Raw genomic sequence first — 27,848 nt, 5'->3', positions numbered from 1 at the left:
TATCAAAGCAGCTGTGCTCCTCTTCCCAGAGAGAAAGGATATTACGCCTGAAAAGGGTACCGGATAAATCTTTCCCTTCCATTACAACACAACCAATTCCCGGTAACACCTGATCCTCTGGTCAACAACCTGCTGGGAATTAGGTGCCTGGGGCAAACTATCACAAATTGAAGCATGAGGTGGGTTTAGGAACTTCATACATTCAATTGACGGTATATTGGTGCTGTGTGTATTCTCACTGTTTAACTGTCTATAGAGCTTTCTGTAAATGCTTTTTTACCTCTAAATAAAATAAATTTGTTTGAAAAAAAGAAAAAAATCAAAGCAGCTGTGCAATGTTAGTTAGCCATGTGCTGAGTGAGGTGCCCTGTCTGATATCACAGCTAAACTATACATGGCACCTAGGAGGATAGGACAAGGTACTACATGTGCTTTGTCCCAAGGGAAACTGAACTAATTCTTCTTTAGAGTGAACCTATCACCAGCACTAGGCTATCGCATAGGGGACTTATCAGCCCCCTTGTGATAGCAATAATGTTAGGCAAAATAAAGTATTTAAAAAAGTTTAAAAACCCTTCCTTCTGCCACTGCTTATGGCCTTGCTACCCAACAGGGATAGGTCCTCCGCACTGTGCCATTGTGTGTCCCTCTCCCTTTCCCTATCCTTTTTTTTTTTTTTTTTTTTTTAATCCGTTTATTAAAATAAAAAAATACTCTGAAAAAATGTAAAAGCCACCCATGTACATGAACGTTTGTGAAGTGCTCATGCATTCACAATTGACAATTGTACATCATATTGGGTATCACTAATGCCAGAGTGACTGAGGTTCTCTTTCAATTGATAAGCTATTAAGGCTTTTAATGCATCACCTATTGACAATTGTTGAGTGTCATTTCTTTCTGGAGTTTTGTGACTGCATGCAGTTTGGAGGCTTGTCATATGTGGTATCTGTTTACTTGACATTAACTTTTTTTTTTATTTTTTGGAGTATGGAATGGTTAGAACCCTATTTTTTGTGTGTGTGTGTGTGATTTTTTTTTTTTTTTTTAAATGTGTGCTTTATTGGGGAGATTTCCCCAGAGGTTGTCCCAGAAACATGACCGGAAAATCTCTTTAACATGAGAGGATATTCCCTGTTACACAGTTGTAACCAGGACATGTGCTCACATATCACTACTCATGCCGGAGTGACTGTAGAGGTTCTCTTTCAATTGATAAGCTATTAAGGCTTTTAATGCATCACCTATTGGCAATTGTTGAGTGTCATTTTCCACTAAACTGCCTGACTACTGAGAGTTATACGTGGTCACTTGTGCATATCAGTTTGTGTAAACCTGTATGACAGTCTTATTGGGTTCAGTCCTCTTAATCGCATTGCAGTAGGCAGTTTTTCATGTAAATTAGCTTGAAACAGTTTATTAACTTGAAGTTCTTTTAAGTTCTTGGACCAGGTTATGAAATCTTATGAGAAATTGTTCAACACTGATATGTAATGCTAAATATATTGATGTTCTGTTTGTAGGCTGTTCAGGGCCGCTCTATCAGCCAACATGAACGGGACCTACGTGTTGACTTGGGATTCCGTGGGATGCCAATGACTGAAGAACAAAGGCGGCAGTTCAGCCCGGGTCCACGAACCACCATGTTCCGTATTCCAGAATTCAAGTGGTCCCCAATGCACCAGCGACTTCTTACAGACTTATTGTTTGCTTTAGAAACAGATGTGCACGTGTGGAGGAGGTAAAACACATTTTGCTGAATAATGTTACTTGTATGTTAAAGATGCTGTGAAAAGTTAGGAGTCAGTGCTTAAAAGATATGTGCTCTTACATCTGACCCCAAAATACAATAGATGCAGTAGTGTAGGTCTTTCTACATTGTTCAGTAAGCAACCATGGGATCCTGCTCTTACATAATCATGTTTCTTTAGCAGATGAATTGCAGAAAGAGGGAGTACCAGAGCTCCTAGTGTCTCATTGTTTTTAATAATCTAGCTGTAATAATAGGTTTAACCAGCATGTGGCACTGGGAACAAAGTTAATCACCCATAGCAGCTACTACGAAACTGCTATAATACAACTGTTGCAAACGCATCCTGGGAAAGGGGTTGACATATTTTGCCTTGAATAGGAGCATAAAATAGAGGGACGAACCACACACTTTTTTTTTTATATCTTTTTTTAAAATACATTTTCCAGTATAAATTTAGGAAAATACAAACATGCATTATTACACACATATACATAGGAGAAAGGAAAAAAAAGGGGGGAGGGGGGGGGGGGGCATTGGAAAAGGTGGAGAGGATAGGGGTGGGGAACTATGGTAAATACCACTAGAGATTTCAGGTATTACATATATTTTAGCCCATGAAGGTAAATAAGTAGTTAAATATAAGCATACATTAATGATATTCAATAATACTGTACATCTTATTCTAAGTTATATCTGTGGGGAGTAATGAATTCATGTAGCCCACATCCTACAACATCTTTCATAACCCTCCTTACACGTATGAACCCAATATTCTGCCTCTTTAATCCCATCTACCGCTAAAACCACATTCTACTTTGTTCTTACATAATAATAATACTTTAAAACCCCACAGTAGTCTTGACTAACCCAATAAAACACTGAGTACTGTATTTAAAAAATGTATGCAGCACTACTCTGTTCATATTTGGGGTTGAACGAAATAGGGCCCGTCACCTGCTAGGTATATCTTAATCTCTGCAACTTTAGAAAGGAATTTTCTCAAACCCATTGTTGTAACATTTTCTGCAGATTTGCAGCATCTAAAAAATACAGTCTAAATTAATGTTAATTACTTTTTTCCAGGTGTGAATAAAAAATTTCAACAATATTTATCCCTCCCCCCCTCAAAAATGTGAAAATAAGGGATATAATGTGTTTTCTATAATTGTTCCCACACTGTAAACAGTCCCTGACAGGTCAGACATTCTTAAATATGCTATGAGTTAGGCTTCATGTACCCAGGGGAGTACAACTGGGGGAATCCGTAGTGGAGAAGGATCTGGGGGTTCATTAGTAAGACCTCATCTGGAATATGCAGTTCAGTTTTGGGCACCAGTTCTCAAAAAGGATATCGGGGAACTGGAGAAAGTGCAGAGAAGGGCAACCAAACTGATAAGAGGCATGGGGGAGCTCAGCTATGAGGAAAGATTAGAGGAACTGAATTTGTTCACTCTTGAGAAGAGGAGAATAAGGGGGGATATGATCGACATGTTCAAATATATAAGGGGTCCATATAGTGAACTTGGTGTTGCGTTATTCACTTTACGGTCAACACAGAGGACAAGGGGTACTCTTTACGATTGGAGGAAAAGAGATTTCATCTCCAAATACGGAAAGGTTTCTTCACAGTAAGAGCTGTGAAAATGTGGAATAGACTCCCTCCAGAGGTGGTTATGGCCAGCTCAGTAGATTGCTTTAAGAAAGGCCTGGATACTTTCCTAAATGTACATAATATAACTGGGTACTGACATTTATAGATAAAGTTGATCCAGGGAAAATCCGATTGCCTCTTGGGGGATCAGGAAGGAATTTTTTCTCCTGCTGTAGCAAATTGGAGCATGCTCTGCTGGGGTTTTTTGCCTTCCTCTGGATCAACTGTGAGTATAGTATTGGGTATATTGGATTGTACAATATTTTTTTTTTTTTTTATGGTTGAACTGGATGGATTTGTGTCTTTTTTCAACCTGACTAACTATGTAACATATAGCCAGTGAAGTGAACAGCCTCAGATGATACACAGAGATTAAACAAATTCCTATATAATGGCATAAAGCAAGTAAAAATTCGCGCTGAACTGAAAAAAACAAGCGGCCAGCAAAGTTCATAGATAACAAACAAAAAGTCACATGCATAAAAATTATTGCGGCGCTGAAAAGTTCAAAAATGAAATTGAAGAGTGGGAGGAATCCAATCACCAAATATATTGTGCAGATGTAGAAAGAGTCACTCGTCACCACGTGGTAATGTAGTCTGCTTACCAGAAGGTGTTAAGGATTAGGCATAGATGATAAATTCTCAATAGCATCCAGCAAAACCAGCCCACTGGAACCCCTCATCAGACCACAACATCCGTGGGATTTCCTTCACATATAAACATCTCCCAATGGTCACTTCAGAATTAGGCATCCAGGCATGTAGTCATCATATATCCGAGAAAAGAAAATGAAGGACCCATAGTGAAGCCCGTAATGATAGATAAAAAAACTTTTATTGTAGTAACTTACAGTTGAAGCTTAAAACAGCATGCATCAATGATAGGAACAAACGACTGCAGCAATCAGCGTACGGATGTCAGCCTGCCTGACATGTTTCATCGTAACAGATGTCTTCAGATGCCTCTGAAGACATCTGTTACGATGAAACATGTCAGGCAGGCTGACATCCGTACGCTGATTGCTGCAGTCGTTTGTTCCTATCATTGATGCATGCTGTTTTAAGCTTCAACTGTAAGTTACTACAATAAAAGTTTTTTTATCTATCATTACGGGCTTCACTATGGGTCCTTCATTTTCTTTTCTCGGATATATGATGACTACATGCCTGGATGCCTAATTCTGAAGTGACCATTGGGAGATGTTTATATGTGAAGGAAATCCCACGGATGTTGTGGTCTGATGAGGGGTTCCAGTGGGCTGGTTTTGCTGGATGCTATTGAGAATTTATCATCTATGCCTAATCCTTAACACCTTCTGGTAAGCAGACTACATTACCACGTGGTGACGAGTGACTCTTTCTACATCTGCACAATATATTTGGTGATTGGATTCCTCCCACTCTTCAATTTCATTTTTGAACTTTTCAGCGCCGCAATAATTTTTATGCAAATTCCTATATAAGTTTTACATGTATATCTGCTGTCTTCAGCTTTATATGCTGTTTAGAAAGTGCATGTCCTGTTAGAATTTTCACCTCCTCATTCAGCAGTAGCAGTGTAGTGTTGGATTACACTGGGAGACAGCTGATTGGAGGAAAGGTACACACCCCTCCAGATAGGCAGAGTCTTTCAGAGCTGTACTGTGTCAAGTCAAGCTGTCTGCTAATCTATAGCACACACCCTGACACAAATTTCAGCCTGTTTTTATCACATGTGTTGGAGAGCTTGTCAAAAGTTGTCATGCTGATAACAGAAGAACGGAGCAAAAGAAAGACACAGGACTTAGTGCTTTGAAGAGAGAGAAGAAAACACTGCAGATACTGTATATGTGCCCAGCTCAAATTTCATAAATCGGGTTTACATCCACTTTATTTAGGTTAAACCACTTCTCTTCCAGTCTCATCGTGTGGCCCCGTGTCCTCTTACACTCCCTGGGACTTACGCTGGGATCACCGTTGAGATATTTGTATATGGCTATCCTATCGCCTCTCAAGCATCTCTTTTCCAGGGAGAATAAATTTAGCGCTTGCAGTCATTTCTCACAATTAATGTCCTCCAGTCCCATATTAATTTTGTTGCCTTTTTCTGGACCCTCTCCAGCTCCAGCACATACCTTCTGAGAATTGGTGACCAGAACTGGGCGGAATATTCCAGATGTGGCCGAGCCAGAGTCTTATAAAGTAGCAGGATTATAGTTTTATCTCTGTAGTAAATTCCCTTTTTAATGCATGCAAATATTCTGCTGGCTTTGGTAGCCGCAGCTTGACACTGCAAGCTATTGCTCAGTCTGTCTTCAACTAGGACCCCCAGATCCTTCTCCATCCTGGAAGCCCCTAGGGGTTCTCCCCCTAATGAGTAACTTGCGTTTTATATTTTTACCCCCCCCCCCCCCCCCAAGTGCATTACCTTACATTTTTTAATGTTAAACTTCATTTGCCATGCATTCGCCCACTCCATCAATTTATTCAGGTCCTCTTGTAAAGTTTTTATATCCTGCTGTGTTTTTGTTGCCCTGCATATTTTTTTGTTGTCAGCAAACACTGAGATAGTTATTTTATCCTGCCCTCTATATCATTTATAAATAAATTAAACAGAATTGGTCCCAGGACAGAGTCCTGGGGTACCCCACTAACCACTCTAGACCATTCGGAGTATAAGTTATTTATCACAACCCTTTGGACACTACCCCGTAGCCAGTTTTCTATCCAAGAACAAACCTTATGGTCCATGCCTACAGACCTCTGCTTGTGAACTAAGTGTTTGTGGAGGACTATATCAAATGCTTTTGCAAAATCCAGATATACCACATCCATCGGCTTACCTTTGTCCAGTTGGAAGCTCACTTCCTTGTAGAAGGTTAATAGGTTGGTTTGGCAAGAGCGACCTTTTGTAAACCCGTGCTGATTACTGCTAATGATATTTTTTTTCGTCAGCAAATTCTTGGATATGATCCCTGTTTGGATTATTTTTGTTTTATGGCTTTTCAATAGGTTCATCATATCCGTGTGGTTTTTTTTGGTTTCTTTTTTTGCGTGAGAAATAAAATCACACACTTTGTCTTGTGCAGAGTGAACAATTAGCAAATTCTAAATGTCACGCAAAAAAAAGAAATAACCAAAATCTGCAAAGGTAATTCAGTGTTCAGTCCTCAGATTTCGTAAAGATGTTTGAGCGCTGTGTGCTTTAATTTTAATGCCCATTTAATTTAGCAGCAGCTGAACTGTTGCTGAACTCTCTTGTTCCCATGAGAATTCATGCTATCTTAACATAGACAAGAGAACATCTTAAATGGATGACACACTTTCTGTTTATGGAAGGCACCATGTAGCCAGAACGCACTATGTGTCTATGGTAAAGCTCGATGGAGGAAAGCTAATTGGAACATTTAGGTTATGGTCAATCCCCTAAGCACTAGACGCAGCATGCCAAGACCGAGTTTGCTTCTCAGGTGGAGTATTTTACCTCAACGCTTTAAAAAAAAATGTATGCTCACTTTCTCTGTGGTCTGTTGAACAGGTGACCTGGAAGGCAGGTTGTATATTAAAACAGACCCGATATGAAAAATTCAGAATCCTGATTTGGTTTCTAGCTGACATCCTATGGATTGGTGCATAGTTCACCAACAACTTGTATTAAAATATGGTTAGGACTCACACACGGACCTGTTTTGCAGGTGTATAGGCATACTGCATAAATAACACCTGCATTTCCGGTGCCTAGGAGCCCCAGCTACTGTGTAATCCTGTGCATAGGAATTAATTACAAAATCTGCTATACTGTATGTGTGTATACATGTGTAAACAGCTTTGTACTTGCGTTTACAGGCGCACGCTTATGGGTATATTTTTCCAAACATAACTTGCATGGGTGTAGCATATGCAGAAAAATAGAAAATTATCTATTTTTTTGCATGCTATTATTGTGCTTACGTGATCACTAGTACAGTACAGTCATGCACAGCCATTCATGACTATGGGCATCTGTATGCAGCACCTGAGCTTTCCGGGTGTGGGAAATACGCTGGAATGAACGTTGTGCTTGGGAAATCATGTGCAAAAGGACACACACACACACACACACACACACACCCACACCCACAAAGTGGCCTTGGACCACTTATCAAAAGGACGCAGTGCAGTAAAGGCACATTGTGTGTGCATTTCCTGCATGCTGTTTAAGCTCACTACCCTTGCAATCTGCGTGCGGGACAAATAGGACCCAAGAGAAGGGGGACCCACTGTGCCCTGTCACGCACTACACACCCAGAGTAATCCATATCTGTTGGTAATCCATATCACTCCTACCCCCCTCACCCCCCCTCTCTCTCTCTCTTATGCCCCCTCACCCTCTCTCTTATGCCCCCTCTCTCCCTTTCTCTCTCTTACCCCCCCCACCCCTCTCTTTTATCCCCTTTTACCTTCTCCTCTCTCTCTTTACCCCCTTCACCCTCCCCCTCTCTTACCCCCTTCTCTCTCTCTATCTCACCTCCCCCTCTCTCTCTCTCACTCCCCTCACCTATTCTCTCTCACCCCCTTCTCTCTTTCTCTTACCCCCTTTTCTCTCTCACCTCCCCCCTCTTTTTCTCTCACTCCCCTCACCCTATTCTCTCTCACCCCTTCTCTCTCTCACCCCTTCTCTCTCTCACCCCTTCTCTCTCTCACCTCTTCTCTCTCACCCCACCCCCTCTCTCCATCTCTCTTATGCCCCCTCTCTCCCTTTCTCTCTTACACCCCATCCCCCACCCCTCTCTTTTATCCCCTTTTACCTTCTCCTCTCTCTCTTTACCCCCTTCACCCTCCCCCTCTCTTACCCCCCTCTCTTACCCCCCCCTCTCTCTCACCCCCCCTCTCTCTCTCTCCCCTCACCTCTTCTCTCTCACCCTCTTGTCTCTCTCTTACCCCCTTCTCTCTCTCTCACCTCCCCCCTCTCTCTCTCCCCTCACCCGATTCTCTCTCACCCCTTCTCTCTCACCCCTTCTCTCTCACCCCTTCTCTCTCACCCCTTCTCTCTCACCTCCTACCTCTCTCTCACCCCCTTCTCTCTCTCCCCCCCTCTCTCTCTCTCTCTCTCATACCTCCCCCTCTCTCTCTCTCACTCCCCTCACCCCCTTCTCTCTCACCCCCTTCTCTCTCCCATCTCCCCTCTCTCACCCCTTCACCCACTTCTCTCTCTCTCTTTCTCTCTCTCACACCTTCTCTCTCACCCCCTTCTCTCTCTCACCCTCACCTCCCCCCTCTCTCTCACCTCCCCCTCTCTCTCACCTCCCTCTCTCTCTCACCTCCCTCTCTCTCTCACCCCCCCTCTCTCTCTCACCCCCCCTCTCTCTCTCACCCCCCCTCTCTCTCTCACCCCCCCCTCTCTCTCTCACCTCCCCCCTCTCTCCCCTCCCCCCTCCCTCTCTCCCCTCCCAATTCTGCCATAAGATGTAAAATAATTTAAACATTAAAAAAAACTCTTTAAAAGAGTGTGTGTGTCTGAATATATACACACACACACACACGTATGTGTTTGAGTTGTGGGGTGCACACCCTAATGCAGTAGGCTGCGCACACCTATGAGTGCTAGTACTTGCACCCTGCTGTATATAAGCATAACTGCGTTTCAGATTCAGCTAAGAGGTCCCTGCTAAGATCAGGGTCCTGGTCAAAATCATTGGCCGAGACCTGCTGGCAAACTTGTGCTGTAGTCAATGAGAACACGGGGTTGGCGGTTGGCATGTACAGGAGCAATCTCGCAGCCCAGGAAGAAGCCAGTCATGTATATTGCCATCTTACAGTTTATCACGTTTCAGATTTAGACTTACACCGAAGAAATAGCAATGGAGCTCCTCAGTTTACTAGTAAATTACAGGGCAATGAGTAGGTATCACAGTGCCCCTCACCACCTGACAAACACTACTGAAAAGCAATCCGAATGCAATTTGCTTATTAGGAGCACAAAGTCTAAACTTAGCCCAAGTTCTTTATTCCCGATCTTTCATATAAACACGCCCACACCAATCAATTCACACAGACACGCATTTAAAGTGGTTGTAAACCCATTACAACCACTTTAACCTAAAGGTAAGCCTAGATTAAGGCTTACCTGTAGGTGCAAGAAATATCTCCCAAACCTAAAAGGTTTAGGAGATATTTGCAGAAATAGCAGCACCAATGTCTACGGCACATGCGCCGTAGACATCAGGCGCACTGAGCGTGCCGTTTCTAACGGCGATCATGACGGTGGCGGTACCAGCGTGCATGCGCGGGAGTGACATCATCGCGGCTCTGGCCAGTCACAGCGCCGGAGCCGCGATACCCGGAAGTCACTCCGGGATAGATGGCGGCGTCGGAGGTGGCGAACGAGGGCCGTTGCAGGGGCTTCCATCTCAGGTAAGTAATTCATAATGAGCTAGTATGCTATGCATACTAGTTCATTATGCTTTTGTCTTGCAGGGTGTATTTTTTTTTTTTTTGCAAAGGCTTTACTTCCTCTTTAACCTCCCTGACAGTTTTCACGAGTGTGGGTCGGGATTAAATTTCAGCACCATTAGCGGTAACCCCCGAGCCACACTCGGGATTGCATTGCAGGATCCTGGTGCGGTATACTTACCTTGTCCCCAGGATCCTGCGATGTCCCTCTGCTGTGTCTGCAGGCTCTGTCCTCCTCCGAAGCCTCTCTGTGCCGGGCTCCGTTCCCTGCGAGCGTCACGACGCACGGGGGCGGAGCCTGGCGGGAAATTAAAAAAAAATTTAAAAATCATAACACACATAGTACTCTAATTTTACAGATTACATTACTGTATGAAATCATTTCACATCCCTTTTGTCCCCAGTGCTTTGTCCAATGCCCTGCATGCAGTTTTATATTATATATACTGTTCTTTCTGCCTGGAAACTTGAGATTGTCCATAGCAAGCAAAAAGTGCCCCTTTACGCCAAAAGTAGACCAGCTAGAAAACAGGGATAGTAAATTAGAACACTTGCAGAATTGAGCGATAGTGAATCGTGGGGAAATTTATTTTATTATTATTATTATATATATATTTTTCTTTAATTAGTTATATTTATTATATTATAATTTATGTTTTTGTGTTTCAAACTTCATCATACCCGGTATATCTACTAGACTCTTGGTGGACAGATTTCAGTGTGTTATTGTTAAGAATTACAGGCCTACAATATAAAACGCCAAATCTCCATGCAAAATAATTGTACCGCTTTCAGCACCTAAAATCCGAAATAATAATACCACCAGGGAGGTTAAAGTTTAAAAAGCTTTATTGGATAGTAATTGTAGTTACATAATATTATGTACTTTCATAACCATTACCCTAAATTTAGGGAAGGCTAAAAAAAACCCTTATAAAGGGAAAAAATTATTTTCTGACCTTTCAAGGCAATCGAATACTCCCTGAATCAACGATATATGGTGCTGATCCAGAGGAAGGCGAAAAACTCTATGGACGCATGGTCTAAATTGCTCCCACAGGGAAAAAAATTCCTTCCTGACCCCTTGGAAGGTCGATGCCCAACATGAGACCTAACGGTGGTCAATATGGGGCCCACTATGCTCTAGATCTTAGTGCAGTTCACGATCCTTATCAGACCATGTCCTCCCAATAAGAATGTTCCCTTCCAAAACATGTTCTCTACAGTTCAAATGTTCCTTTTCTGGCCCCCTATACCTACCCTTTACCCTCCCACAAACCTTAACCCATAACCCTAACCCCTACTCTACCCATGACCCCTAAACTTGGCCCCCACCCACATCCTAACCACAACCTCAACCCTAACATCCTAACCCCTGTCCTGTACCCCTTAAGTCACCCTGAGGGGACAGGCTGCAACCACCACCCCCCCCAAGGTGATAGGCTGCATCCTTTCCCCCCAAGGTGACAGGCTGAAACCACCCCCCCCCCCAGGAGATAAGCTGCATCCCTTCTCTTTCCCTTCCCCCAAGGTGATAGGCTGCAACCCCCCCCCCCCCCAAGGTGACAGGCTGCAACCACCACACCTGACTCTACCCTCAACTCTAACTCCCTAACCCCATCCCTGAACCCTACACCCACCCCTAACCCCCTTAACCCTAAACCCACCCCAACCCTCTAACCCCTGAACCCTAACCACCTAAACCTAACCCTCTAAAACAGTAGGTCCCAGCCACGTGGGAGTCATGGCTGGGAGTGAAATAGAAAATAAAAAAATTATACCGCCCTCTTGATTGGCCTTACGCATGTTGATCTTCGAATCATTTTCTCGTTACGAGATTTCCTGAGAGATTAAACAAAGAGAGATATAAATAAACCACAAAATATAAGGCAATAGTGAAGAGAGTACATATTACACACACGTTGGGATTATGATTAGTTTAAGAATAAATAAATGAAGGTTGAATGTATCACATACTGATCTCATCAATCTTTAGTATAACTTCCATACTATATGAGAATCGCCCATAGACGTTCTGGATAAAGAATAAGAAGTGGGGAGTTTTCTAGCGGCATATTAATTACTATATTTCAGGATAAGATCACGTCAGGCTTATGGATGAAACCGGATCTGGCGTCATGCCAGACAAGACGCCTTATCTTTAGTGGTATCTGTGGAAGTGGGGATTCCAGAGTGAATTTGGAGGTTCTCTCCCCTCTGAAAACATTGTCTGGGTGTGTTTTGTGTAATCTCAATCGAGTGTTTGCTTCTGGTCAGACTACATTTCACAGGCTCCAATATGTTTTATAGAATGGGCCTTGGTACGTCACGAGATCAGCAGTGTGACTCATCCTCTTCTTTTCCATTCGCTATCTAAACACAAATGATGATTATAGATGGATTCCTTACCTCTGCCAGGCGGGATGTTTGGGCATCGTGGTGATCTTGTCGGGGGTGGTCGCGGAGTAGCAGCAGGCTTTTTCGCTGGTGTTATTTCCTGGTGGAGAAAAATAGATATAAATGTATTGAACAGAAACGTCTACACATATTACTAATATATAGAGATCAGATCTGGAGGAGACATGGGTGAAAAATTTGTTTAGAGTGGGGCCTAGGAAATTCTGCAAACCTAGGACCCCAGTCATGAACAGCCACAGTTCTAATTGATGAACCATTATAGTGGCCACCCTACTGTCCCAATATTTTGAGAGTACTTACCATCATTACGACCCTTGAAGTGACCGGTTTCACCTTCATAAGATCCTTGTTCCTCTCATGTAGGAGGGCATTTTTGATGATAAGCTTCTTCTCCTGCAGTGTTTGGATGGCCTCCCCCTGGTTGTCCCTGTTACGAAAAGAAGATATGAGTTTAGACTTTACTATGGTACTTTATCACAGCTGACATTTTTATAAAACTTCACAATTAATACCATTCCCAGTGATAAAGATCTGACCACACATCATCTACTCTCCAACTGATTCAGACATCACCGGTCACAGTTGGGTAAGAGTCATGATGTAACAGAACGCCTATGTGATGGGCACCAATTGTATGGAGAATCGTGAAGGAATTGCCCTGTCTCTGTCCATTGACTGGGTCACAGGAAGCTTTTTGTGAGGCTAAAACCCATGACCCCAATGGAATGGGCAAGACTGCAGTTCTCACAGGTCACTCTGGTTGGCACAGGTGCTTTATTTTCTTAGTTTAATTAAAGAGAACCTTCGCCCGAAAAGGATGCTAAGACCCCTTTCACACTGGGGTGCTATGCAGGCGCTACAGCGCTAAAAATAGCGCCTGCAAAGCGCCCCGAAAAAGCCACTGCTGTGTCTGCAATGTGAAAGCCCCAAGGGCTTTCACAATTTAGCGGTGCGCTGGCAGGACGGTAAAAAGTCCTGCTAGCAGCATCTTTGGAGCGGTGTATACACCGCTCCTTCACCACTCCTGCCCATTGAAATCAATGGGGCAGCGTGGCTATACCGCCGGCATAGCGCTGCTGCAGCATCGCTTTGCGGTGGTTTTAACCCTTTCTCGGGTAAAACCGCCCCCGCTAGCGGCCGAATACCGCCACTAAAACGACAGTAAAGCGGTGCTAAAAATAGCGCCTGCACCGCCCCAGTGTGAAAGGGCTCTAAAGCTGGGAATACACATATAGAAATTTCAGTCTGTGTGTACCCCTCTCTGCTCAACAGAACCGATTGTTAGACTGGCATTCGATCGGTTGCTGCAGCACTGATCAGTGAATTCTGATGGAGGGGGAATCCCTGCTGTCAGAATGCAATAGTTCAGCAGGGGAGATCCCTTCATTTACATTGCTTGAGTCAATGCAGGAATCTGAGTTTTTGCTGTTCAACCCGCTAGCTGAACAGCAAAAAAAGCTCAAAGTGTATACCCAGGTTGAGCATTATCCCCCCCCCCCCCCCCCCCCCCAACCTTTTACACAAAAAAAGGTACTCTCTTTCACTTCCTCATTCCACACCTAGGTGACAATGAGGTACCCTCGGCCCGCCCAGCTCACCTGTAGACTCCAGGGATACACATCACACATCCCAGGGGTCTACAGGACCAGTCTCTCTGCAGTCCATGATATTGTGCATGCTCAGTAGTGGCACCGGCTGTGAGTGAGTGAACAACCAGCTTCCAAATGCAAGATGTCAGTGCGGAAGATCTGAAGTCCCCAAAGAATCAGATTTTGTTTTCTGATACTTACTTTACGACAAGTCGACGTAGTTGCTTATCTGTTTCCTTTTTTGGTACAGGAGGAGGTTTTGGTGTTTTCTTCTTCTCTCTGTTAATGAAAAAAATAAGGTAAGTACAGAAGTAAAATACAATAATAAATATAGTGATCTAAAAGTAATGTACTTATGCTCTCGGTACTACCGTGTCCAGGTACGTACACGTGAAGAGTACCGTATTAAGCATCTTTATAGAAGAATAATATACTCACCCGAAGCACTTGCTGTGTCTATCCCTTTGTAATTGGCAGCCAGTGGGAAGGCATAAGATGTCAGAACGTTCCGCGGCCCTAGAAGATAAAAACAATTGGAGATTATTTCATTGCTCTGCTATGATAATACTAATAAGTCTTTTTACTCATTTGTTCCTGTGTAATGTGTTTTCAGAATGTTGGTGCTGGCATATATCCAAAGTGACTTTCCAGCGTGCCCAGGCGGGCCCCTAAAATGAAGGACACAATAATATACAAATACAAGTCTCCTCTAAAAAAAAAAAAAAAGCCGGCACTTTGCCCCGCCTCATTGGCTTCACGATTGACCCATTAAATATGATGGTGTTCTCACTGGCCAATCACGAGGCTGTATAGAATGGTAAATGCTGGTATTCATATTTTGGGGCTCCCCAAGTTCTGTGTTTTTGGGGTGCTCTGGATGATAACTGTGGAGGTGTACACGCAGCGGTCTATGTATATACTATCTTTTCATGGCATATTACACAACAAGTGAATACAGCTCCACAGAGGCAGGAAAACCCGTGCCTCCCAGGTCTCCCCTCGGCTATGTCCAAGCCGAGGAGGAGTCTAGGAGTTCCCTCGGCTCTGCACTGCCAGTTTCCGGTATTGAGACCTGTGTGCAGGTATTCTAAGCATCAGGAGATGTGGGGGTAGGTGCCCGATCCTAGTGAGCTTTATGCCTCTCGGGGTCCCCTTATTAAACTGATGGGGCTTGGGCACCATAGGGGTAATCTTGCTTCGGCACCACCTTAATAACAGCCCTGTGCCTGGGCATTTTGACAGGATTCTCTTAGGGGGTTGGACCCCCCTAACCCTCTCCCTTATCTATGCCCCTGATGTATACATAAGCTTCCCCTGAGTTTAGTTTATACCAAACCAGGCGTGAGAAAAATCCATCTAGTTATTACTTACTCTTTGGTGTGCACATATTCATAATCTCCTGGCTGGAAGATCTGTGCGCTGGACATTTGCTTGATCAGTTGGTTGTACTGCAGTCTATCCTTCATGTTGTAGATCTGTAGAGTAAATAAAGTGAGAAAAGTTACAACAGATACACAGGTATATGAGTGGTCTTAATGGTGGGGGCAGGGTAAAGCTTGACTTTTTGTGAAAGAGTCAAGATTAGTATAAAACTTCCACTGTCCATATTTAAAGTGAACTCTGTACTACCACTTGTACCTACAGGTAAGCCTACAATAAGTCTTACCTGTAGGTACTGTGATTATCTCCTAAATTAGCACAGTTTAGGAGATATTGAGAGTGCATGCAGCCAATGAGATCATCGGCACATTGTATTGGGGTTGGCCAGTAGAGTATATGATTGGGGGGGGGGGGGGGGTGTGAAGAGAGACACTTACCTCCTCCTTCCTGTCCAGGTTGTCTGTGTAGTCAATATCCATGACCATCTTGCCATTCAGATTTTCGTCTCCTGCATCCGCTCTCTTTTCTTCCTGCTAAATAGAATAAGAAATAGGAAATAAAGATAAGACTAACAGAAAGGTGCAGAGACCAATGAAGACTATACTAAATGTCAAAAATGTCTTATTGTAATATCTGCATCCATAGGTAGTGATAGGAATTGTCCAGATATCAGGGTTCAGCTAGGAACCTCCACCAGCCATCCCCAGAACCACCTCTCTTGTACTATGGCTACAATCCCCTGGCCTAAACTATGCATGGAGTGGTAGTCAACAATCTGGATCACATGCCAAAAACAACACACAACGGTATCGCCGGATCTTGGGAGGTGGTGGGGTGGGTCCCACAGATTTTAGTTGCGCCCCCTAGGTCTCTGAGAGTGCATCCATTGATCCATGAGCCAGTCTGATGCAAAAAGTTGATGTAAGGAGGCACTCCCAGGACAATCCATGAAGAAGATACTCTGATTGGACAATTGAGGTAAGGGGGGGGCTCTAATGGGGGCACCTGATTTTAAGGGAGCACTGTGATGGGGCCACATTATGTAAAGGAACATTCTTAACCTGAGGTAAGGGGGCACTCTGATGGGGGCACCTGAGGTAAGGGGGCACTCTTGATGGGGGCACCTGAGGTAAGGGGGCACTCTTGATGGGGGCACCTGAGGTAAGGGGGCACTCTTGATGGGGGCACCTGAGGTAAGGGGGCACTCTTGATGTGTACTCATGATGTAAAGGGGTTCTGATAGAGACATCTGATATGAGGGGGCACAGGTTCTATTTAATAGTGTTTCTCAGGTCGTGACACTGTATAATAGACCAATGACTACACTGTCCACATTATGACCCCCGACTTTTTTGCTGCACCCCAGATCTGGCCCTGATCTCCAGGTATCTGACCATACTTTTTTTCTACTATAGCTAAAGTGACATAGCTTGGTTAAGGACTGCTCCAGCAAATGGTTAGTGAAGGAATAGCCGGGTGAGAGGTGACTCAAGGATGGGGGCAATAGTAGACAACAACAGGGTGCCCCCAAACAAGTTTTCTCTCCTTTCCCTTGAGATCTAGATTTACATGTTTTGTTTGTAAATGCATAAAGGAGATACTACACAAGGGACACTGTGTATATATATTTACACAACCATGCCAGTCACACAGACCTGTCTGGCAAAGGAGGAGACCTGATCTTTCTCTGCTGCAGTTTCACTATCACTTACAGGCCTCCCCTCCCCTTAAGAAAAGGTGCGATTAGTAAGGATGGCATAAGAGGACAGAAGTGAAGGGGGATAGGGATGAATATGGGAAGGGGGTTGGGCACCCCAGCAGAAGTATTATAGTAAGATGAGACAGAAAGGGGAAGGAAGACATGACAAAAAATAATGAAACACAATGTCTATACTTACATGTCTGTACTCCTTGACCTTCTTGACCTTCTTGACCTTCTTGACCTCCTTGACTTCCTTGTCCTCCTTGACTTCCTTGTCCTCCTTGACTTCCTTGTCCTCCTTGACTTCCTTGTCCTCCTTGACTTCCTTGTCCTTCTTGTCCAACTTGTCTTTCTTGTCCTCCTTGACCCCCTTGTCCTCCTTGACCAACTTGTCCTTCTTGTCCTCTTTGATCTCCTTGTCTTCCATATCCTTCACCGTCTGACTCTTTTCTTTCTTAAGCTCCGGCTTTTCCATAACCTAAAAGGTAAAAACAGATTATTATAATACAATACTTAAAATAAAGAATGTAAAAAAAAATACAAATTTTGAACCATTCTTACCCACCAACTACTAAGAAACTACAAGCCCTCATATCATTTAAAGGCAAGTGTACCTGGATGAACCAAGTAGGTCCCATAGACTCAACACTGCACTGCGCAAACCTACGACTACCAATCCTAACACCCCGTTATACCTTCTTGGATGTTTTTTTCGCTGGAATTTCGCTCAAGCTTGCCTTGCATACACACGGTCACACAAAAGTTCTCTGAACTTTCAACCCTCAAGAACGCGGTGACGTACAGCACTACGACAAGCCAAGAAAATGAAGTTCAATGCTTCCGAGCATGCGTCGAATTGTATCTGAGCATGCGTGTTTTTTTTGCGCCTCTGAATTGCATACAGACAAACGCATTTTCGGATAGGAACTTTTTCCGACCGAAAAATAGAGAACATGCTCTCAATCTTTTGCTGGCTGGAATTCTGCCAGCAAAAGTCCGATGGAGCATACACACGGTCGGAATTTCTGACCAAAAGCTCACATCCGACTTTTGCTGGCAGAATTTCTGATCGTGTGTATGGGGCATTAGACTACTAATCCCAACACCCCATTCTACCCCACTGCGCAAAAACTTGGATGTATGCTGATGACCCTTACCTTTTGTCCATCTGTCTTAAGATCTTTCTTTTCCTGGACCACACCTTCAATGGTTTGTTGGAGATCAATTTTTTTCTGGTCCGTCGTTGCAATTCTTTCCTGAAGTTCTTGAATTTTCTTGTCTGGAAACAAAAAGATTGTTAGAAGTTGAGATTGTTCTACTTCTATGAAGAAAGTGTTGTATTGTGTGTTGTATTGTAGTGTAATGCATTGTGTGTTATATAGTAGTGTATTGATTTCCATGATGGCCGATCTAAAGCAGCCCACAGATTGTGCAATTTTCTTTTTTTTCACCACGGGTGGGAAAAAAAATTGCTTGATTTCTCCATAAACACAGTCAGTGTTTGATGGCGGAATCCCTCCCACAGGACTATTGTGATCTGCAGGCAGTTAGCCTTCCATCCATTGACTTCAGTACAACCAGCCTGCCCATAGATGGTTCAGATCTTTTCCGGTCCCTGCTGAACTGGTTGATATTTGATCCATCTAATGGCTGTCTGAAGTCACTATTTTGTGTTTTTGGAACAATCTGATGCCTCTCACATACATGGTGAAATGATAGAAGGTATTCCATTCTCAGTGTTTTATATTCCTGAATATTACTAGAACACTTACCTGCTGATTCTTGGGCAGCCTTGAGTTCTTCCTTCGCCCTTGCCAGAGCCTTCTCAAGCTCTTCCTTTATTTGTGCATCCTGGAAAGAGAAGAAGAAAATCGATTAAATCTCAATTTCAGCGCTTTCTTTAAAGTCTGTAATATGTAATGCAGTTTTTGGAGGCCAGTAGCACAAAGCGTGATTAGCCGTTTAACCCTTTCACTGCCACCTAATGTAGTACACCGGCAGTAGTACGGACCTTTAAACAAACTGCCGGCTCATCCCTTCGGCCAACTCTTAGCTTTCTGTTGCAAGCGTTTGGGATGACTGCCTTCCCCCCGCCATGTATCCCAGGCTCTGCTGCCCCTCCTGCAAGCTAGCCACTCGCCGACCGCTTAAAGTGGAGTTCCACCTAAAAGTGGAACTTCCGCTCATTTGTCTCCTCTCCCCCTCCAGTGCCACACTTGGCACCTTTTGGGGGGGAGGCGGGGACAGGATACCTTGACAGGTATCCTGTTCCCACTTCCGGGAGTCCGGGCCACGGCCCGTTACATCACCACGGGGCTCCCTCCTCCTCTCCCTGTGGCCAGTGGCAGAGAGGGGCGGGGCCTCTCGCATGCGCAGTAGCGTTCCCGGCGTGAAGCCATAAGGCTACACTGCCGGGTACCTTGACAGCTGATGGAAACAATCAGCTGCGGTGCCGACATCAGGAGAGGTGAGTGTCCTATTGTTAAAAGCCAGCATCTTCAGTATATGTAGCTGCTGGCTTTTAATTTTTTTTTATTTGTTGGGCGGAACACCGCTTTAACCTAGCTATACGACGGCAGAGTGGCTCTTCTGCGCCGGATCACATATCTAGTACGTTAACCGGCACTTCTAGATAGGGGGCGTTCGCGCCGGCTGTGCCATGATTAGTATTTTTCTGCACAAAAACAAACTTTATTTACTGAAAACATGGATGTGATAAATGGTAGCGCTAATATGGCGTGACAATAAAATTGGAACTCCCGCCGTTTTATTCTCCCAGGGTGTGTGCCTTCAGAAAATATATAATGTTTGGGCGGTTTTAAGTCATCTTCAGGCCAGAGAGGCGCAGCACACAGCTTAGCCGAGCTCTATAAGCCGCCAGCTGTGCCTCTCACCCGTAGCTTCCCAGCTGTGCCTCTCACCCGTAGCTTCCCAGCTCTGTTTCTGAGCGCTGTCCATGCTGCCATTGCCGGCTGTTTAGAAACACCGACACCTGCCTGGGGCTGCGCCGGTGAGCTGCTTTTGAACCCGGAATAGACCCAAATCCCATAGACCCAGCGCCTTGTTCTATGTACACTGCAAACCCGGATATATAGTGATGACCCTTACCTTTTCCGGGACCATGGTTTTCATCTTCTCTTGAAGTTCGGCATTTGCCTTGGTCATCGCTGCACACTTTTCTTGATAAGCTCTGATTGTCTTAGCTGGAAACAAAAAAATATTGTTATTAATTGATATTGTTCTACTTCTATAAAGAAAGAAAATGATTGTGTGTCCTGTAGAAGGGATGCACCGACATATTGGCCACTATAGAAGAGATGCACCGATATATCGGTCATTGAAAATTATCGGCCGAAAAAAAGGTTATCAGCGTTTTGCCGATATAAAAACAAAACAAAAACGCTACTGATAAAAGGCATGCTGCGTACTTGTGACTTCAATGCAAATTCACGTTCCATTGACTTCAATGCAAAAACGATCTCTATTGACTTCAATGCAAAATCACGTCCCATCGACTTCGGTGCGGAATAGCATGCTATTGACTTCAATGCAAAATCGCCTTCCATTGACCTCAATGCAAAAACGCCAGCCACATTAATTACATTTTTTTTTTTTTATCAATTTTAAAAACTGTCCCTTTCGATATTCAGCATCCTGAATTTTCAGTTTGGGTACAGAATTTTCATTTCGGTGCACCACTATTATATTATATTTGTAAGGTATTTTGTTTTATATTGTAATGTATTCATCTCTATGAGGGCCGCACTAAGGCAGGCCATACATTGTACAATTTTGGTTTCTTCCACTACAGTCGATATTGATGGGGGAATCCTGCAGCGTTATTGTGTTCTGCCGGAGGGGAGCCTTCCCTGTGGGCAGAACACAATGATTGGTGTTGCCAGCTACAGCCACTGGCAGCACTAATCGTTCTGGAAAAACCCGACAGGCTGGTTGTACACAAGTCGATTGATGGATAGTTGTGTACAGCCAGGGACCCCGTACATGGATCGAAAATCGGGCGGTCCCTGCTGGACCAGCTATTCCATCCATGGATGGCCGGCTTAGGTCATTATTTTGTGCTTCTGGAACCATCTAAAGGTGTTCCATGCTCAGTGTTTGATATTGCAGATTATTATTAGAACTCATACCTGATGATTCTCGGTCAGCCTTGAATCGTTTGTTGTCCTCGGCCCGAGCCTTCTGTAGCTTCTCAATCGTCATTTGATCCTGGAAGGAGAAGAAGAAAATCGATTAAATCTCAGCATTTCCTTTAAAGTCTGTAATATGTAATGCAGTTTTTGGAGGCCAGTAGCACAAAGCGTGATTAACCCTTTCACTGCCAGCCATGTAAGACGCTGCCACTCACCTACCTGGACCCCCCCCCAGCCCCCCACCATGTATGCCAGGCTCTGCTGCCCCTCCTGGAGGGCTAGGGATGGTCATGGCGGGTGTTGGGTAGAACAGAGGGAGATCAGGGGACATCCGTTCACCCATCGCCCCTCCGGTGACAGAACCCGCAAGTGACGAAATGTAAAGTTCAACTGATACTAAATCAGTAAAAATAAACCTTTTTAGAGGCCCCCCCCACTCCTTTGTACAGCCGCATTTGAATGGAAATGTGCACGCAATACCGGGATAGGGTCGTCTAGTACCCAGGGCAAGGATCTAAAACCGCGCCACCCTCCCCCACTGTTGGTACATGCCATAGAATGGGCATACCAACCTGTGTTTTATTCTTCGTCCCCTTACTTCACTGTGCCTGGGGCAGCCACCCCTCCTGCCCACCCTTTGTCCCGGCATGTGGGCACGTCGGGTGAGCCTATATATGAATGCGACAATGGCACTACACATATTAGGAAGTATCGTGTACGCCTGAGTGATACAATAATTCTAGGGTCATCATTTACACTCAGCTGATGACCTATAAGGACTTTTTAAGCGTCGCCTATGGACAATTTTTAGGCCTTTGACTTGCTGGGTATCTATTTACTCGTCACAACCCCATCTTTTATATTTTACCAAAAAACTCCAAAGACATGCTGGTAGGTTAATTGGCTTCTGTCCAAAATTGGCCCTAGTATATGAATGTTAGGGACCTTGGATTGTGGGCTCCTTGAGGGTAGGGACAAATGTGAGTGTGCGATATATGTGTGGCGCGCTGCGTAAAAATTGACACCGCGCTATATGGGTACCTTAAATTAAAAAAAAATAGGGATAATTGTAGACACGCACCCACACTCGCTCAGGTTGAACTTGATGGACTGGTGTCTTTATTCAACCTTACTAACTATGTAACTATGTTACTTGGTATTTTTTTTTAAATATTACCAGTATTTATATACTGTGCGACTGTTTGGGGGCGCTTTACATTTTGTACTTGCCGTATTTGTCTGCACAAAAACAAACTTTATTTGTGTACTGAAAATATGGGTGTGATGAACGGTAGCGCTAATATGGTGTGGCAATAAAATTGGAACTACCGCCGTTTTATTCTCCTAGGGTGTGTGCCTTCAGAAAATATATAATGTTTGGGGGGATTTAAGTCATCTTCAGGCCAGAGAGGCGCAGCACACAGCTTAGCCGAGCTCTATAAGCCGCCAGCTGTGCCTCTCACCTGTAGCTTCCCAGCTGTGCCTCTCACCCGTAGCTTCCCAGCTCTGTTTCTAAGCGCTGTCCATGCTGCCATTGCCGGCTGTTTACAAACACCGGGCACCTAGCTGAGGCTGCGTCGGTGAGCTACTTCTGAAACCGGGATAGACCCAAAATCCCATAGACCCGGCGCCTTGTTCTATGTACACTGCAAACCCGGATATATAGCGATAACCCTTACCTTTTCTTTGTCCCGTACCATGTCATCTATCTTCTTTTGAAGTTCGGCATTTGTCTTGGCCATCGCTGCACACTTTACCTGAAGTTCGGCATTTGCCTTGGTCAAGTCTTGGTTTGTCTTAGCTGGAAACAAAAAAAATATTGTAATTAATTGATATTGTTCTATTTCTATAAAGAAAGTAAATTATTGTTTGTTCTATAGAAGGGATGCACCAACATATCGGCCACTGAAAATTATCGGCCCAAAAAAGGGTGATCAGCGTTTTGCCGATATAAAAAAAAAAGCGGTACTGATAACGGCATGCTGCGCCCTATTGACTTCAATGCAAAATCGCGTCCTATTGACTTCAATGCAAAAAGGCCCTCTATTGACTTCAATTAAATGCAAAATCACGTCCCATTGACTTCAATGTGAAATCGCATGCTATTGACTTTAATGCAAATGGGCTCCCTGTTGACTTTCCCTGTGGGCGGAACACAATGAGTGCTGTTGCCGGCTATAGCCACGGGCAGCACTAAATGTTCTGGGAAAAACCCGACAGGCTGGTTGTACACAAGTCGATTGATGGATAGTTGTGTATAGCCAGGGAGCCCATACATGGATCGAAATTCAGGCGTTCTTGTTGGACCAGCTGAGATTCCATCCATGGATGGCCGGCTTAGGTCATTATTTTGTGTTTCTGGAACCATCTAAAGGTGTTCCATGCTCAGTGTTTGATATTGCAGAATATTACTATAACTCATACCTGATAATTCTCGGTCGGCCTTGAATCGTTTGTTGTCCTCGTCGCGAGCCTTCTGTAGCTCCTCAATCTTCTTGTTATCCTGAAAGGAGAAGAATAAAATTGATTCAATTTCAGTGCTTCCTTTAAAGTCTGTAATATGTAATTCAGTTTTTGGAGGCCATTAGCACAAAGCGTGATTAACCCTTTCACTGCCAGCCATGTAAGACCCTATCACTCTCTTACCTGACCCCCCCCCCGCCATGTATGCCAGGCTCAGCTGCCCCTCCTGGGGGCTAGGGATAGTCATGGCGGGTGTTGGTGGGAGGAACAGAGGGAGATCAGAATCCGCAAGTGACGAAATGTAAAGTTCAACTTATACTAAATCAGTAAAAAGAAAATATTTTTAGAGCCCCCCCCCCCACTCCTTTGTACAGCCGCATTTGAATGTAAATGTGCACGCAATACCGGGATAGGGTCGTCTAGCGCCCAGGGCAAGGATCTAAAACCGCCCCACACTCCCCTACTGTTGGTACATGCCATAGAATGGGCGTACCACCCTGTGTTTTATTCTTTGTGCCTGGGGCAGCCCCTCCTCCTGCCCACCCCTTGTCCCGACACGTCGGGTGAGCCTATAGAGTATCTCACAAAAGTGAGTACACCCCTCACCTTTTTGTAAATATTTTATTCTATCTTTTCAATGAGTGATACAATAATTCTAGGGCCATCGTTTACACTCAGCTGATGACCTGTAAGGCCTTTTTAAGCGTCGCCTATGGACAATTTTTAAGACTTGACTTGGGTGTCTATTTACTCGTCACAACCCCATCTTTTATATTTTACCAAATAAACTTGGCAATATATTTTTTGCTTCTAATATTACCAGTATGTATATACTGTATGACTGTTTGGGGGCGCTTTTACATTTTGTACATACCGTATTTGTCTACACAAAAACAAAATTTATTTACTGAAAATAAGGGTGTGATAAACGGTAGCGTTAATATGGCGTGACAATAAAATCGGAACTACCGCCGTTTTATTCTCCCAGGGTGTGTGCCTTCAGAAAATATATAATGTTTTCGGGGGTTTTAAGTCATCTTCAGGCCAGAGAGGCGCAGCACACAGCTTAGCCAAGCTCTATAAGCCGCCAGCTGTGCCTCTCACCCGCAGCTTCCCAGCTCTGTTTCTGAGTGCTGTCCATGCTGCCATTGCCGGTTGTATACAAACACCGGCACTTGGCTGGGGCTGCGTCGGTGAGCTACTTCTGAATCCGGGATAGACCCAAGTCCCATAGACCCGGCGCCTTGTTTTATGTACACTGCAAACCTGGATATATAGTGATGACCCTTACCTTTTCTTTGTCCTGTACCATGGCATCTATCTTCTTTTGAAGTTCGCCATTTGCCTTGGCCATCGCTGCACACTTTACCTGAAGTTCTGCATTTTCCTTGGCCATCGCTGAATACTTTTCCTCAAGTTCGTCCTTTGCCTTGGCCATCGCTGAATACTTTTCCTCAAGTTCGTCCTTTGCCTTGGCCATCGCTGCATACTTTTCCTGAAGTTCGGTGTTTGTCTTGGCCATCTCTGCATACTTTTCCTCAAGTTTGGTATTTGTCTTGGCCATCGCTGCATACTTATCCTCAAGTTTGGCATTTGCCTTGGCCATCTCTGCATACTTTTCCTCAAGTTCGGCATTTGCCTTGGCCAAGTCTTGGTTTGCCTTAGCTGGAAACAAAATAATATTGTTATTAATTGATATTGTTCTACATCAATAAAGAAAGTAAATGACTGTGTGTTCTATAGTAGGGATGCACCGATATATCGGCCGCTGAAAATCATCGGCCGAAAAAAGGGTTATCGGCATTTTTGGGTGGGTAGGAACCGCGCTGTACCGAATTGTGTATGGATCACTGAAGGATCACATAAATAATATAAGAAAAAACACAAACATAACTGTGTATATAAAAATTATAAAGTCAATAAAATAATAAAGTCCAAAAGTGAATTAAAAAAAAAAAGTCCCATAAAATAGAATGAAATGGGCAAATCCTTCCACCAAAAAAATCCGCCACCAGATAAATTGAATGCTTACCAGCAACAAGCTGGGAAACAGCTTATATATAATCAAGCACACGATCATAATGGTGTCCTAAAGGATCAACAGTATGGAGAGAGGATGACCAGAGTGACCAGGCAGCCAGGCACATCAGGGTAGCTCCATCCGAAAGATGTAGATCACAGAGTGTAAAAGCATGGATTAAAATAGCAGCAGCCGGCCGGCCAGCGAACACCCGTCTGAGACGAGACACACAGCGATGACGTCAGCACGTCAACCTTCCGACGTACGTTTCGTCTTAAAAAGACGTCGTCAAGGGAAGCTGGTAAGCATTCAATTTATCTGGTGGCGGATTTTTTTCTCACGTGGTGTTATTGGAAGGATTTGCCCATTTCATTCTATTTTATGGGACTTTTTTTTTAAATTCACTTTTGGACTTTATTATTTTATTGACTTTATAATTTTTATATACACAGTTATGTTTGTGTTTTTTCTTATATTATTTATGTGATCCTTCAGTGATCCATACATAATTCGGTACAGCGCGGTTCCTACCCACCCACTATTCTATTTGATTGTGCGTATCCCACAATTTAGAACTGCTGCTAATTTATGTATTTTGTATTTTTGTGTTAGCGCGGTAATATTTTTTCTTTTTATCTCCATTTTTGTCAATAGTAAGAAAACAGGTACTGATAACGGCATGCTGCGTCCTATTGACTTCAATGCAAAATCGCGTCCCATTGATTTCAATGCAAAAACGCCCCCTTATTGACTTCATTGCAAAATCACGTCCCATTGACTTCAATGTGAAATCGCATGCAATTGACTTCAATGCAAAAAACGTTCTCTATTGAATTCAATGCAAAATCTCGCCCCCCCCCCCATTGACTTCAATGCAAAAATGTTTACTATTGACCTCAAGGCAAAAACGCCAGCCACGTTAATTACATTTTTTTTTTTTTTACATTTTAAAAAACTGTCCCTTTCGATTTTCGCCCACCTGTATTTTACAGTTTCAGTACAGAATTTTAATTTTCGGTGCACCACTAATATATTTGTAAGGTATTTTGTGTTATATTGTAATGTAATCATCTCTATGAGGGCCGCACTAAGGCAGGCCATACATTTTACAATTTTGGTTTCTTCCACTACAGTCGGTATCGATGGGGGAATCCTCCTGCAGCGTTATTGTGTTCTGCCGGCGGGGAGCCTTCCCTGTGGGCAGAACACGATGATTGGTGTTGCCGGCTATAGCCACTGGCAGCACTAATCATTCTGGAAAAAACCCGACAGGCTGGTTGTACACAAGTCGATTTGATGGATTGACTTGTGTGCAACCAGGGAGCCCATACATGGATCGAAAATCGGGCCGTCCCTGTTGGACCAGCTGAGATTCCATCCATGGATGGCCAGGCTTAGGTCATTATTTTGTGTTTCTGGAACCATCTAAAGGTGTTCCATGCTCAGTGTTTGATATTGCAGAATATTACTAGATCTCGTACCTGATGATTCTTGGTCGGCCTTGAATCGTTCGTTGTCCTCGTCCCCAGCCTTCTGTAGCTTCTTAATCCTATTTTTTGCCTGGAAGGAGAAGAAGAAAATCGATTAAATCTCAGTCTCAGCGTTTCCTTTAAAGTCTGTAATATGTAATGCAGTTTTTGGAGGCCAGTAGCACAAAGCGTGATGAACCCTTTCACTGCCGGCCATGTAAGATGCTGCCACTCCCCTACCTGACCCCCTCCCCTCGCCATGTATGCCAGGCTCTGCTGCCCCTCCTGGAGGGCTAGGGATGGTCATGGCGGGTGTTGGTGGGTAGAACAGAGGGAGATCAGGGAACATCCGTTCACCCATCACCCCTTCGGTGACAGAACCTGCAAGTGAGAAAAGGTAAAAGGGTAACTTATACTAAATCAGTAAAATAAACTTCAATGCAAATTGCATCCTGTTGGACTTCAATGCAAAATCTGGTCCATTGACTTCAATGCAAAACCACGTCCCATTGACTTCAATGTGAAATTGCGTCCATTGACTTCAATGCAAAAACGCCTCCTATTGACTTTATTGCAAAATCCCGTCCCGTTGACTTCAATGCGAAATTGTGTCCATTGACATCAATGCGAAATTGGGTCTATTGACTTCAATGCAAAATCACGTCCCATTGACTTCAATGCGAAATTGTGTCCATTGACATCAATGCGAAATTGTGTCCATTGACATCAATGCAAAAATCGGATCCATTGACTTCAATGCAAAAGACACGCCCTATCGACTTCAATGCAAAATCGCAATACTATTGAATTTAATGCGAAATTGCGTCCATTGACATCAA

At 43.9% G+C, this 27,848-nt stretch overlaps 1 protein-coding gene across 9 annotated transcripts in view; it reads left to right on the top strand.

Annotated features, from left to right (window-relative positions):
- The window catches only part of NBEA (neurobeachin), a 919,734-nt gene that overhangs the window by 380,073 nt on the left and 511,813 nt on the right, over nt 1-27,848 (top strand). For all 9 annotated transcript variants that reach the window (XM_073613318.1, XM_073613319.1, XM_073613325.1 and 6 more), the window contains exon 23: nt 1,524-1,741. In XM_073613318.1, the coding sequence (XP_073469419.1) occupies nt 1,524-1,741 (218 nt within the window). The remainder of the gene's footprint in view (nt 1-1,523; nt 1,742-27,848) is intronic.

The sequence above is a fragment of the Aquarana catesbeiana genome, linkage group LG02, assembly GCF_042186555.1.
Source record: "Aquarana catesbeiana isolate 2022-GZ linkage group LG02, ASM4218655v1, whole genome shotgun sequence".
In the NCBI taxonomy this organism is placed as follows: Eukaryota; Metazoa; Chordata; class Amphibia; order Anura; family Ranidae; genus Aquarana; species Aquarana catesbeiana.
Note: the sequence above shows the minus strand (reverse complement) of the source record. Positions and strands in the feature narration are given on the sequence as shown.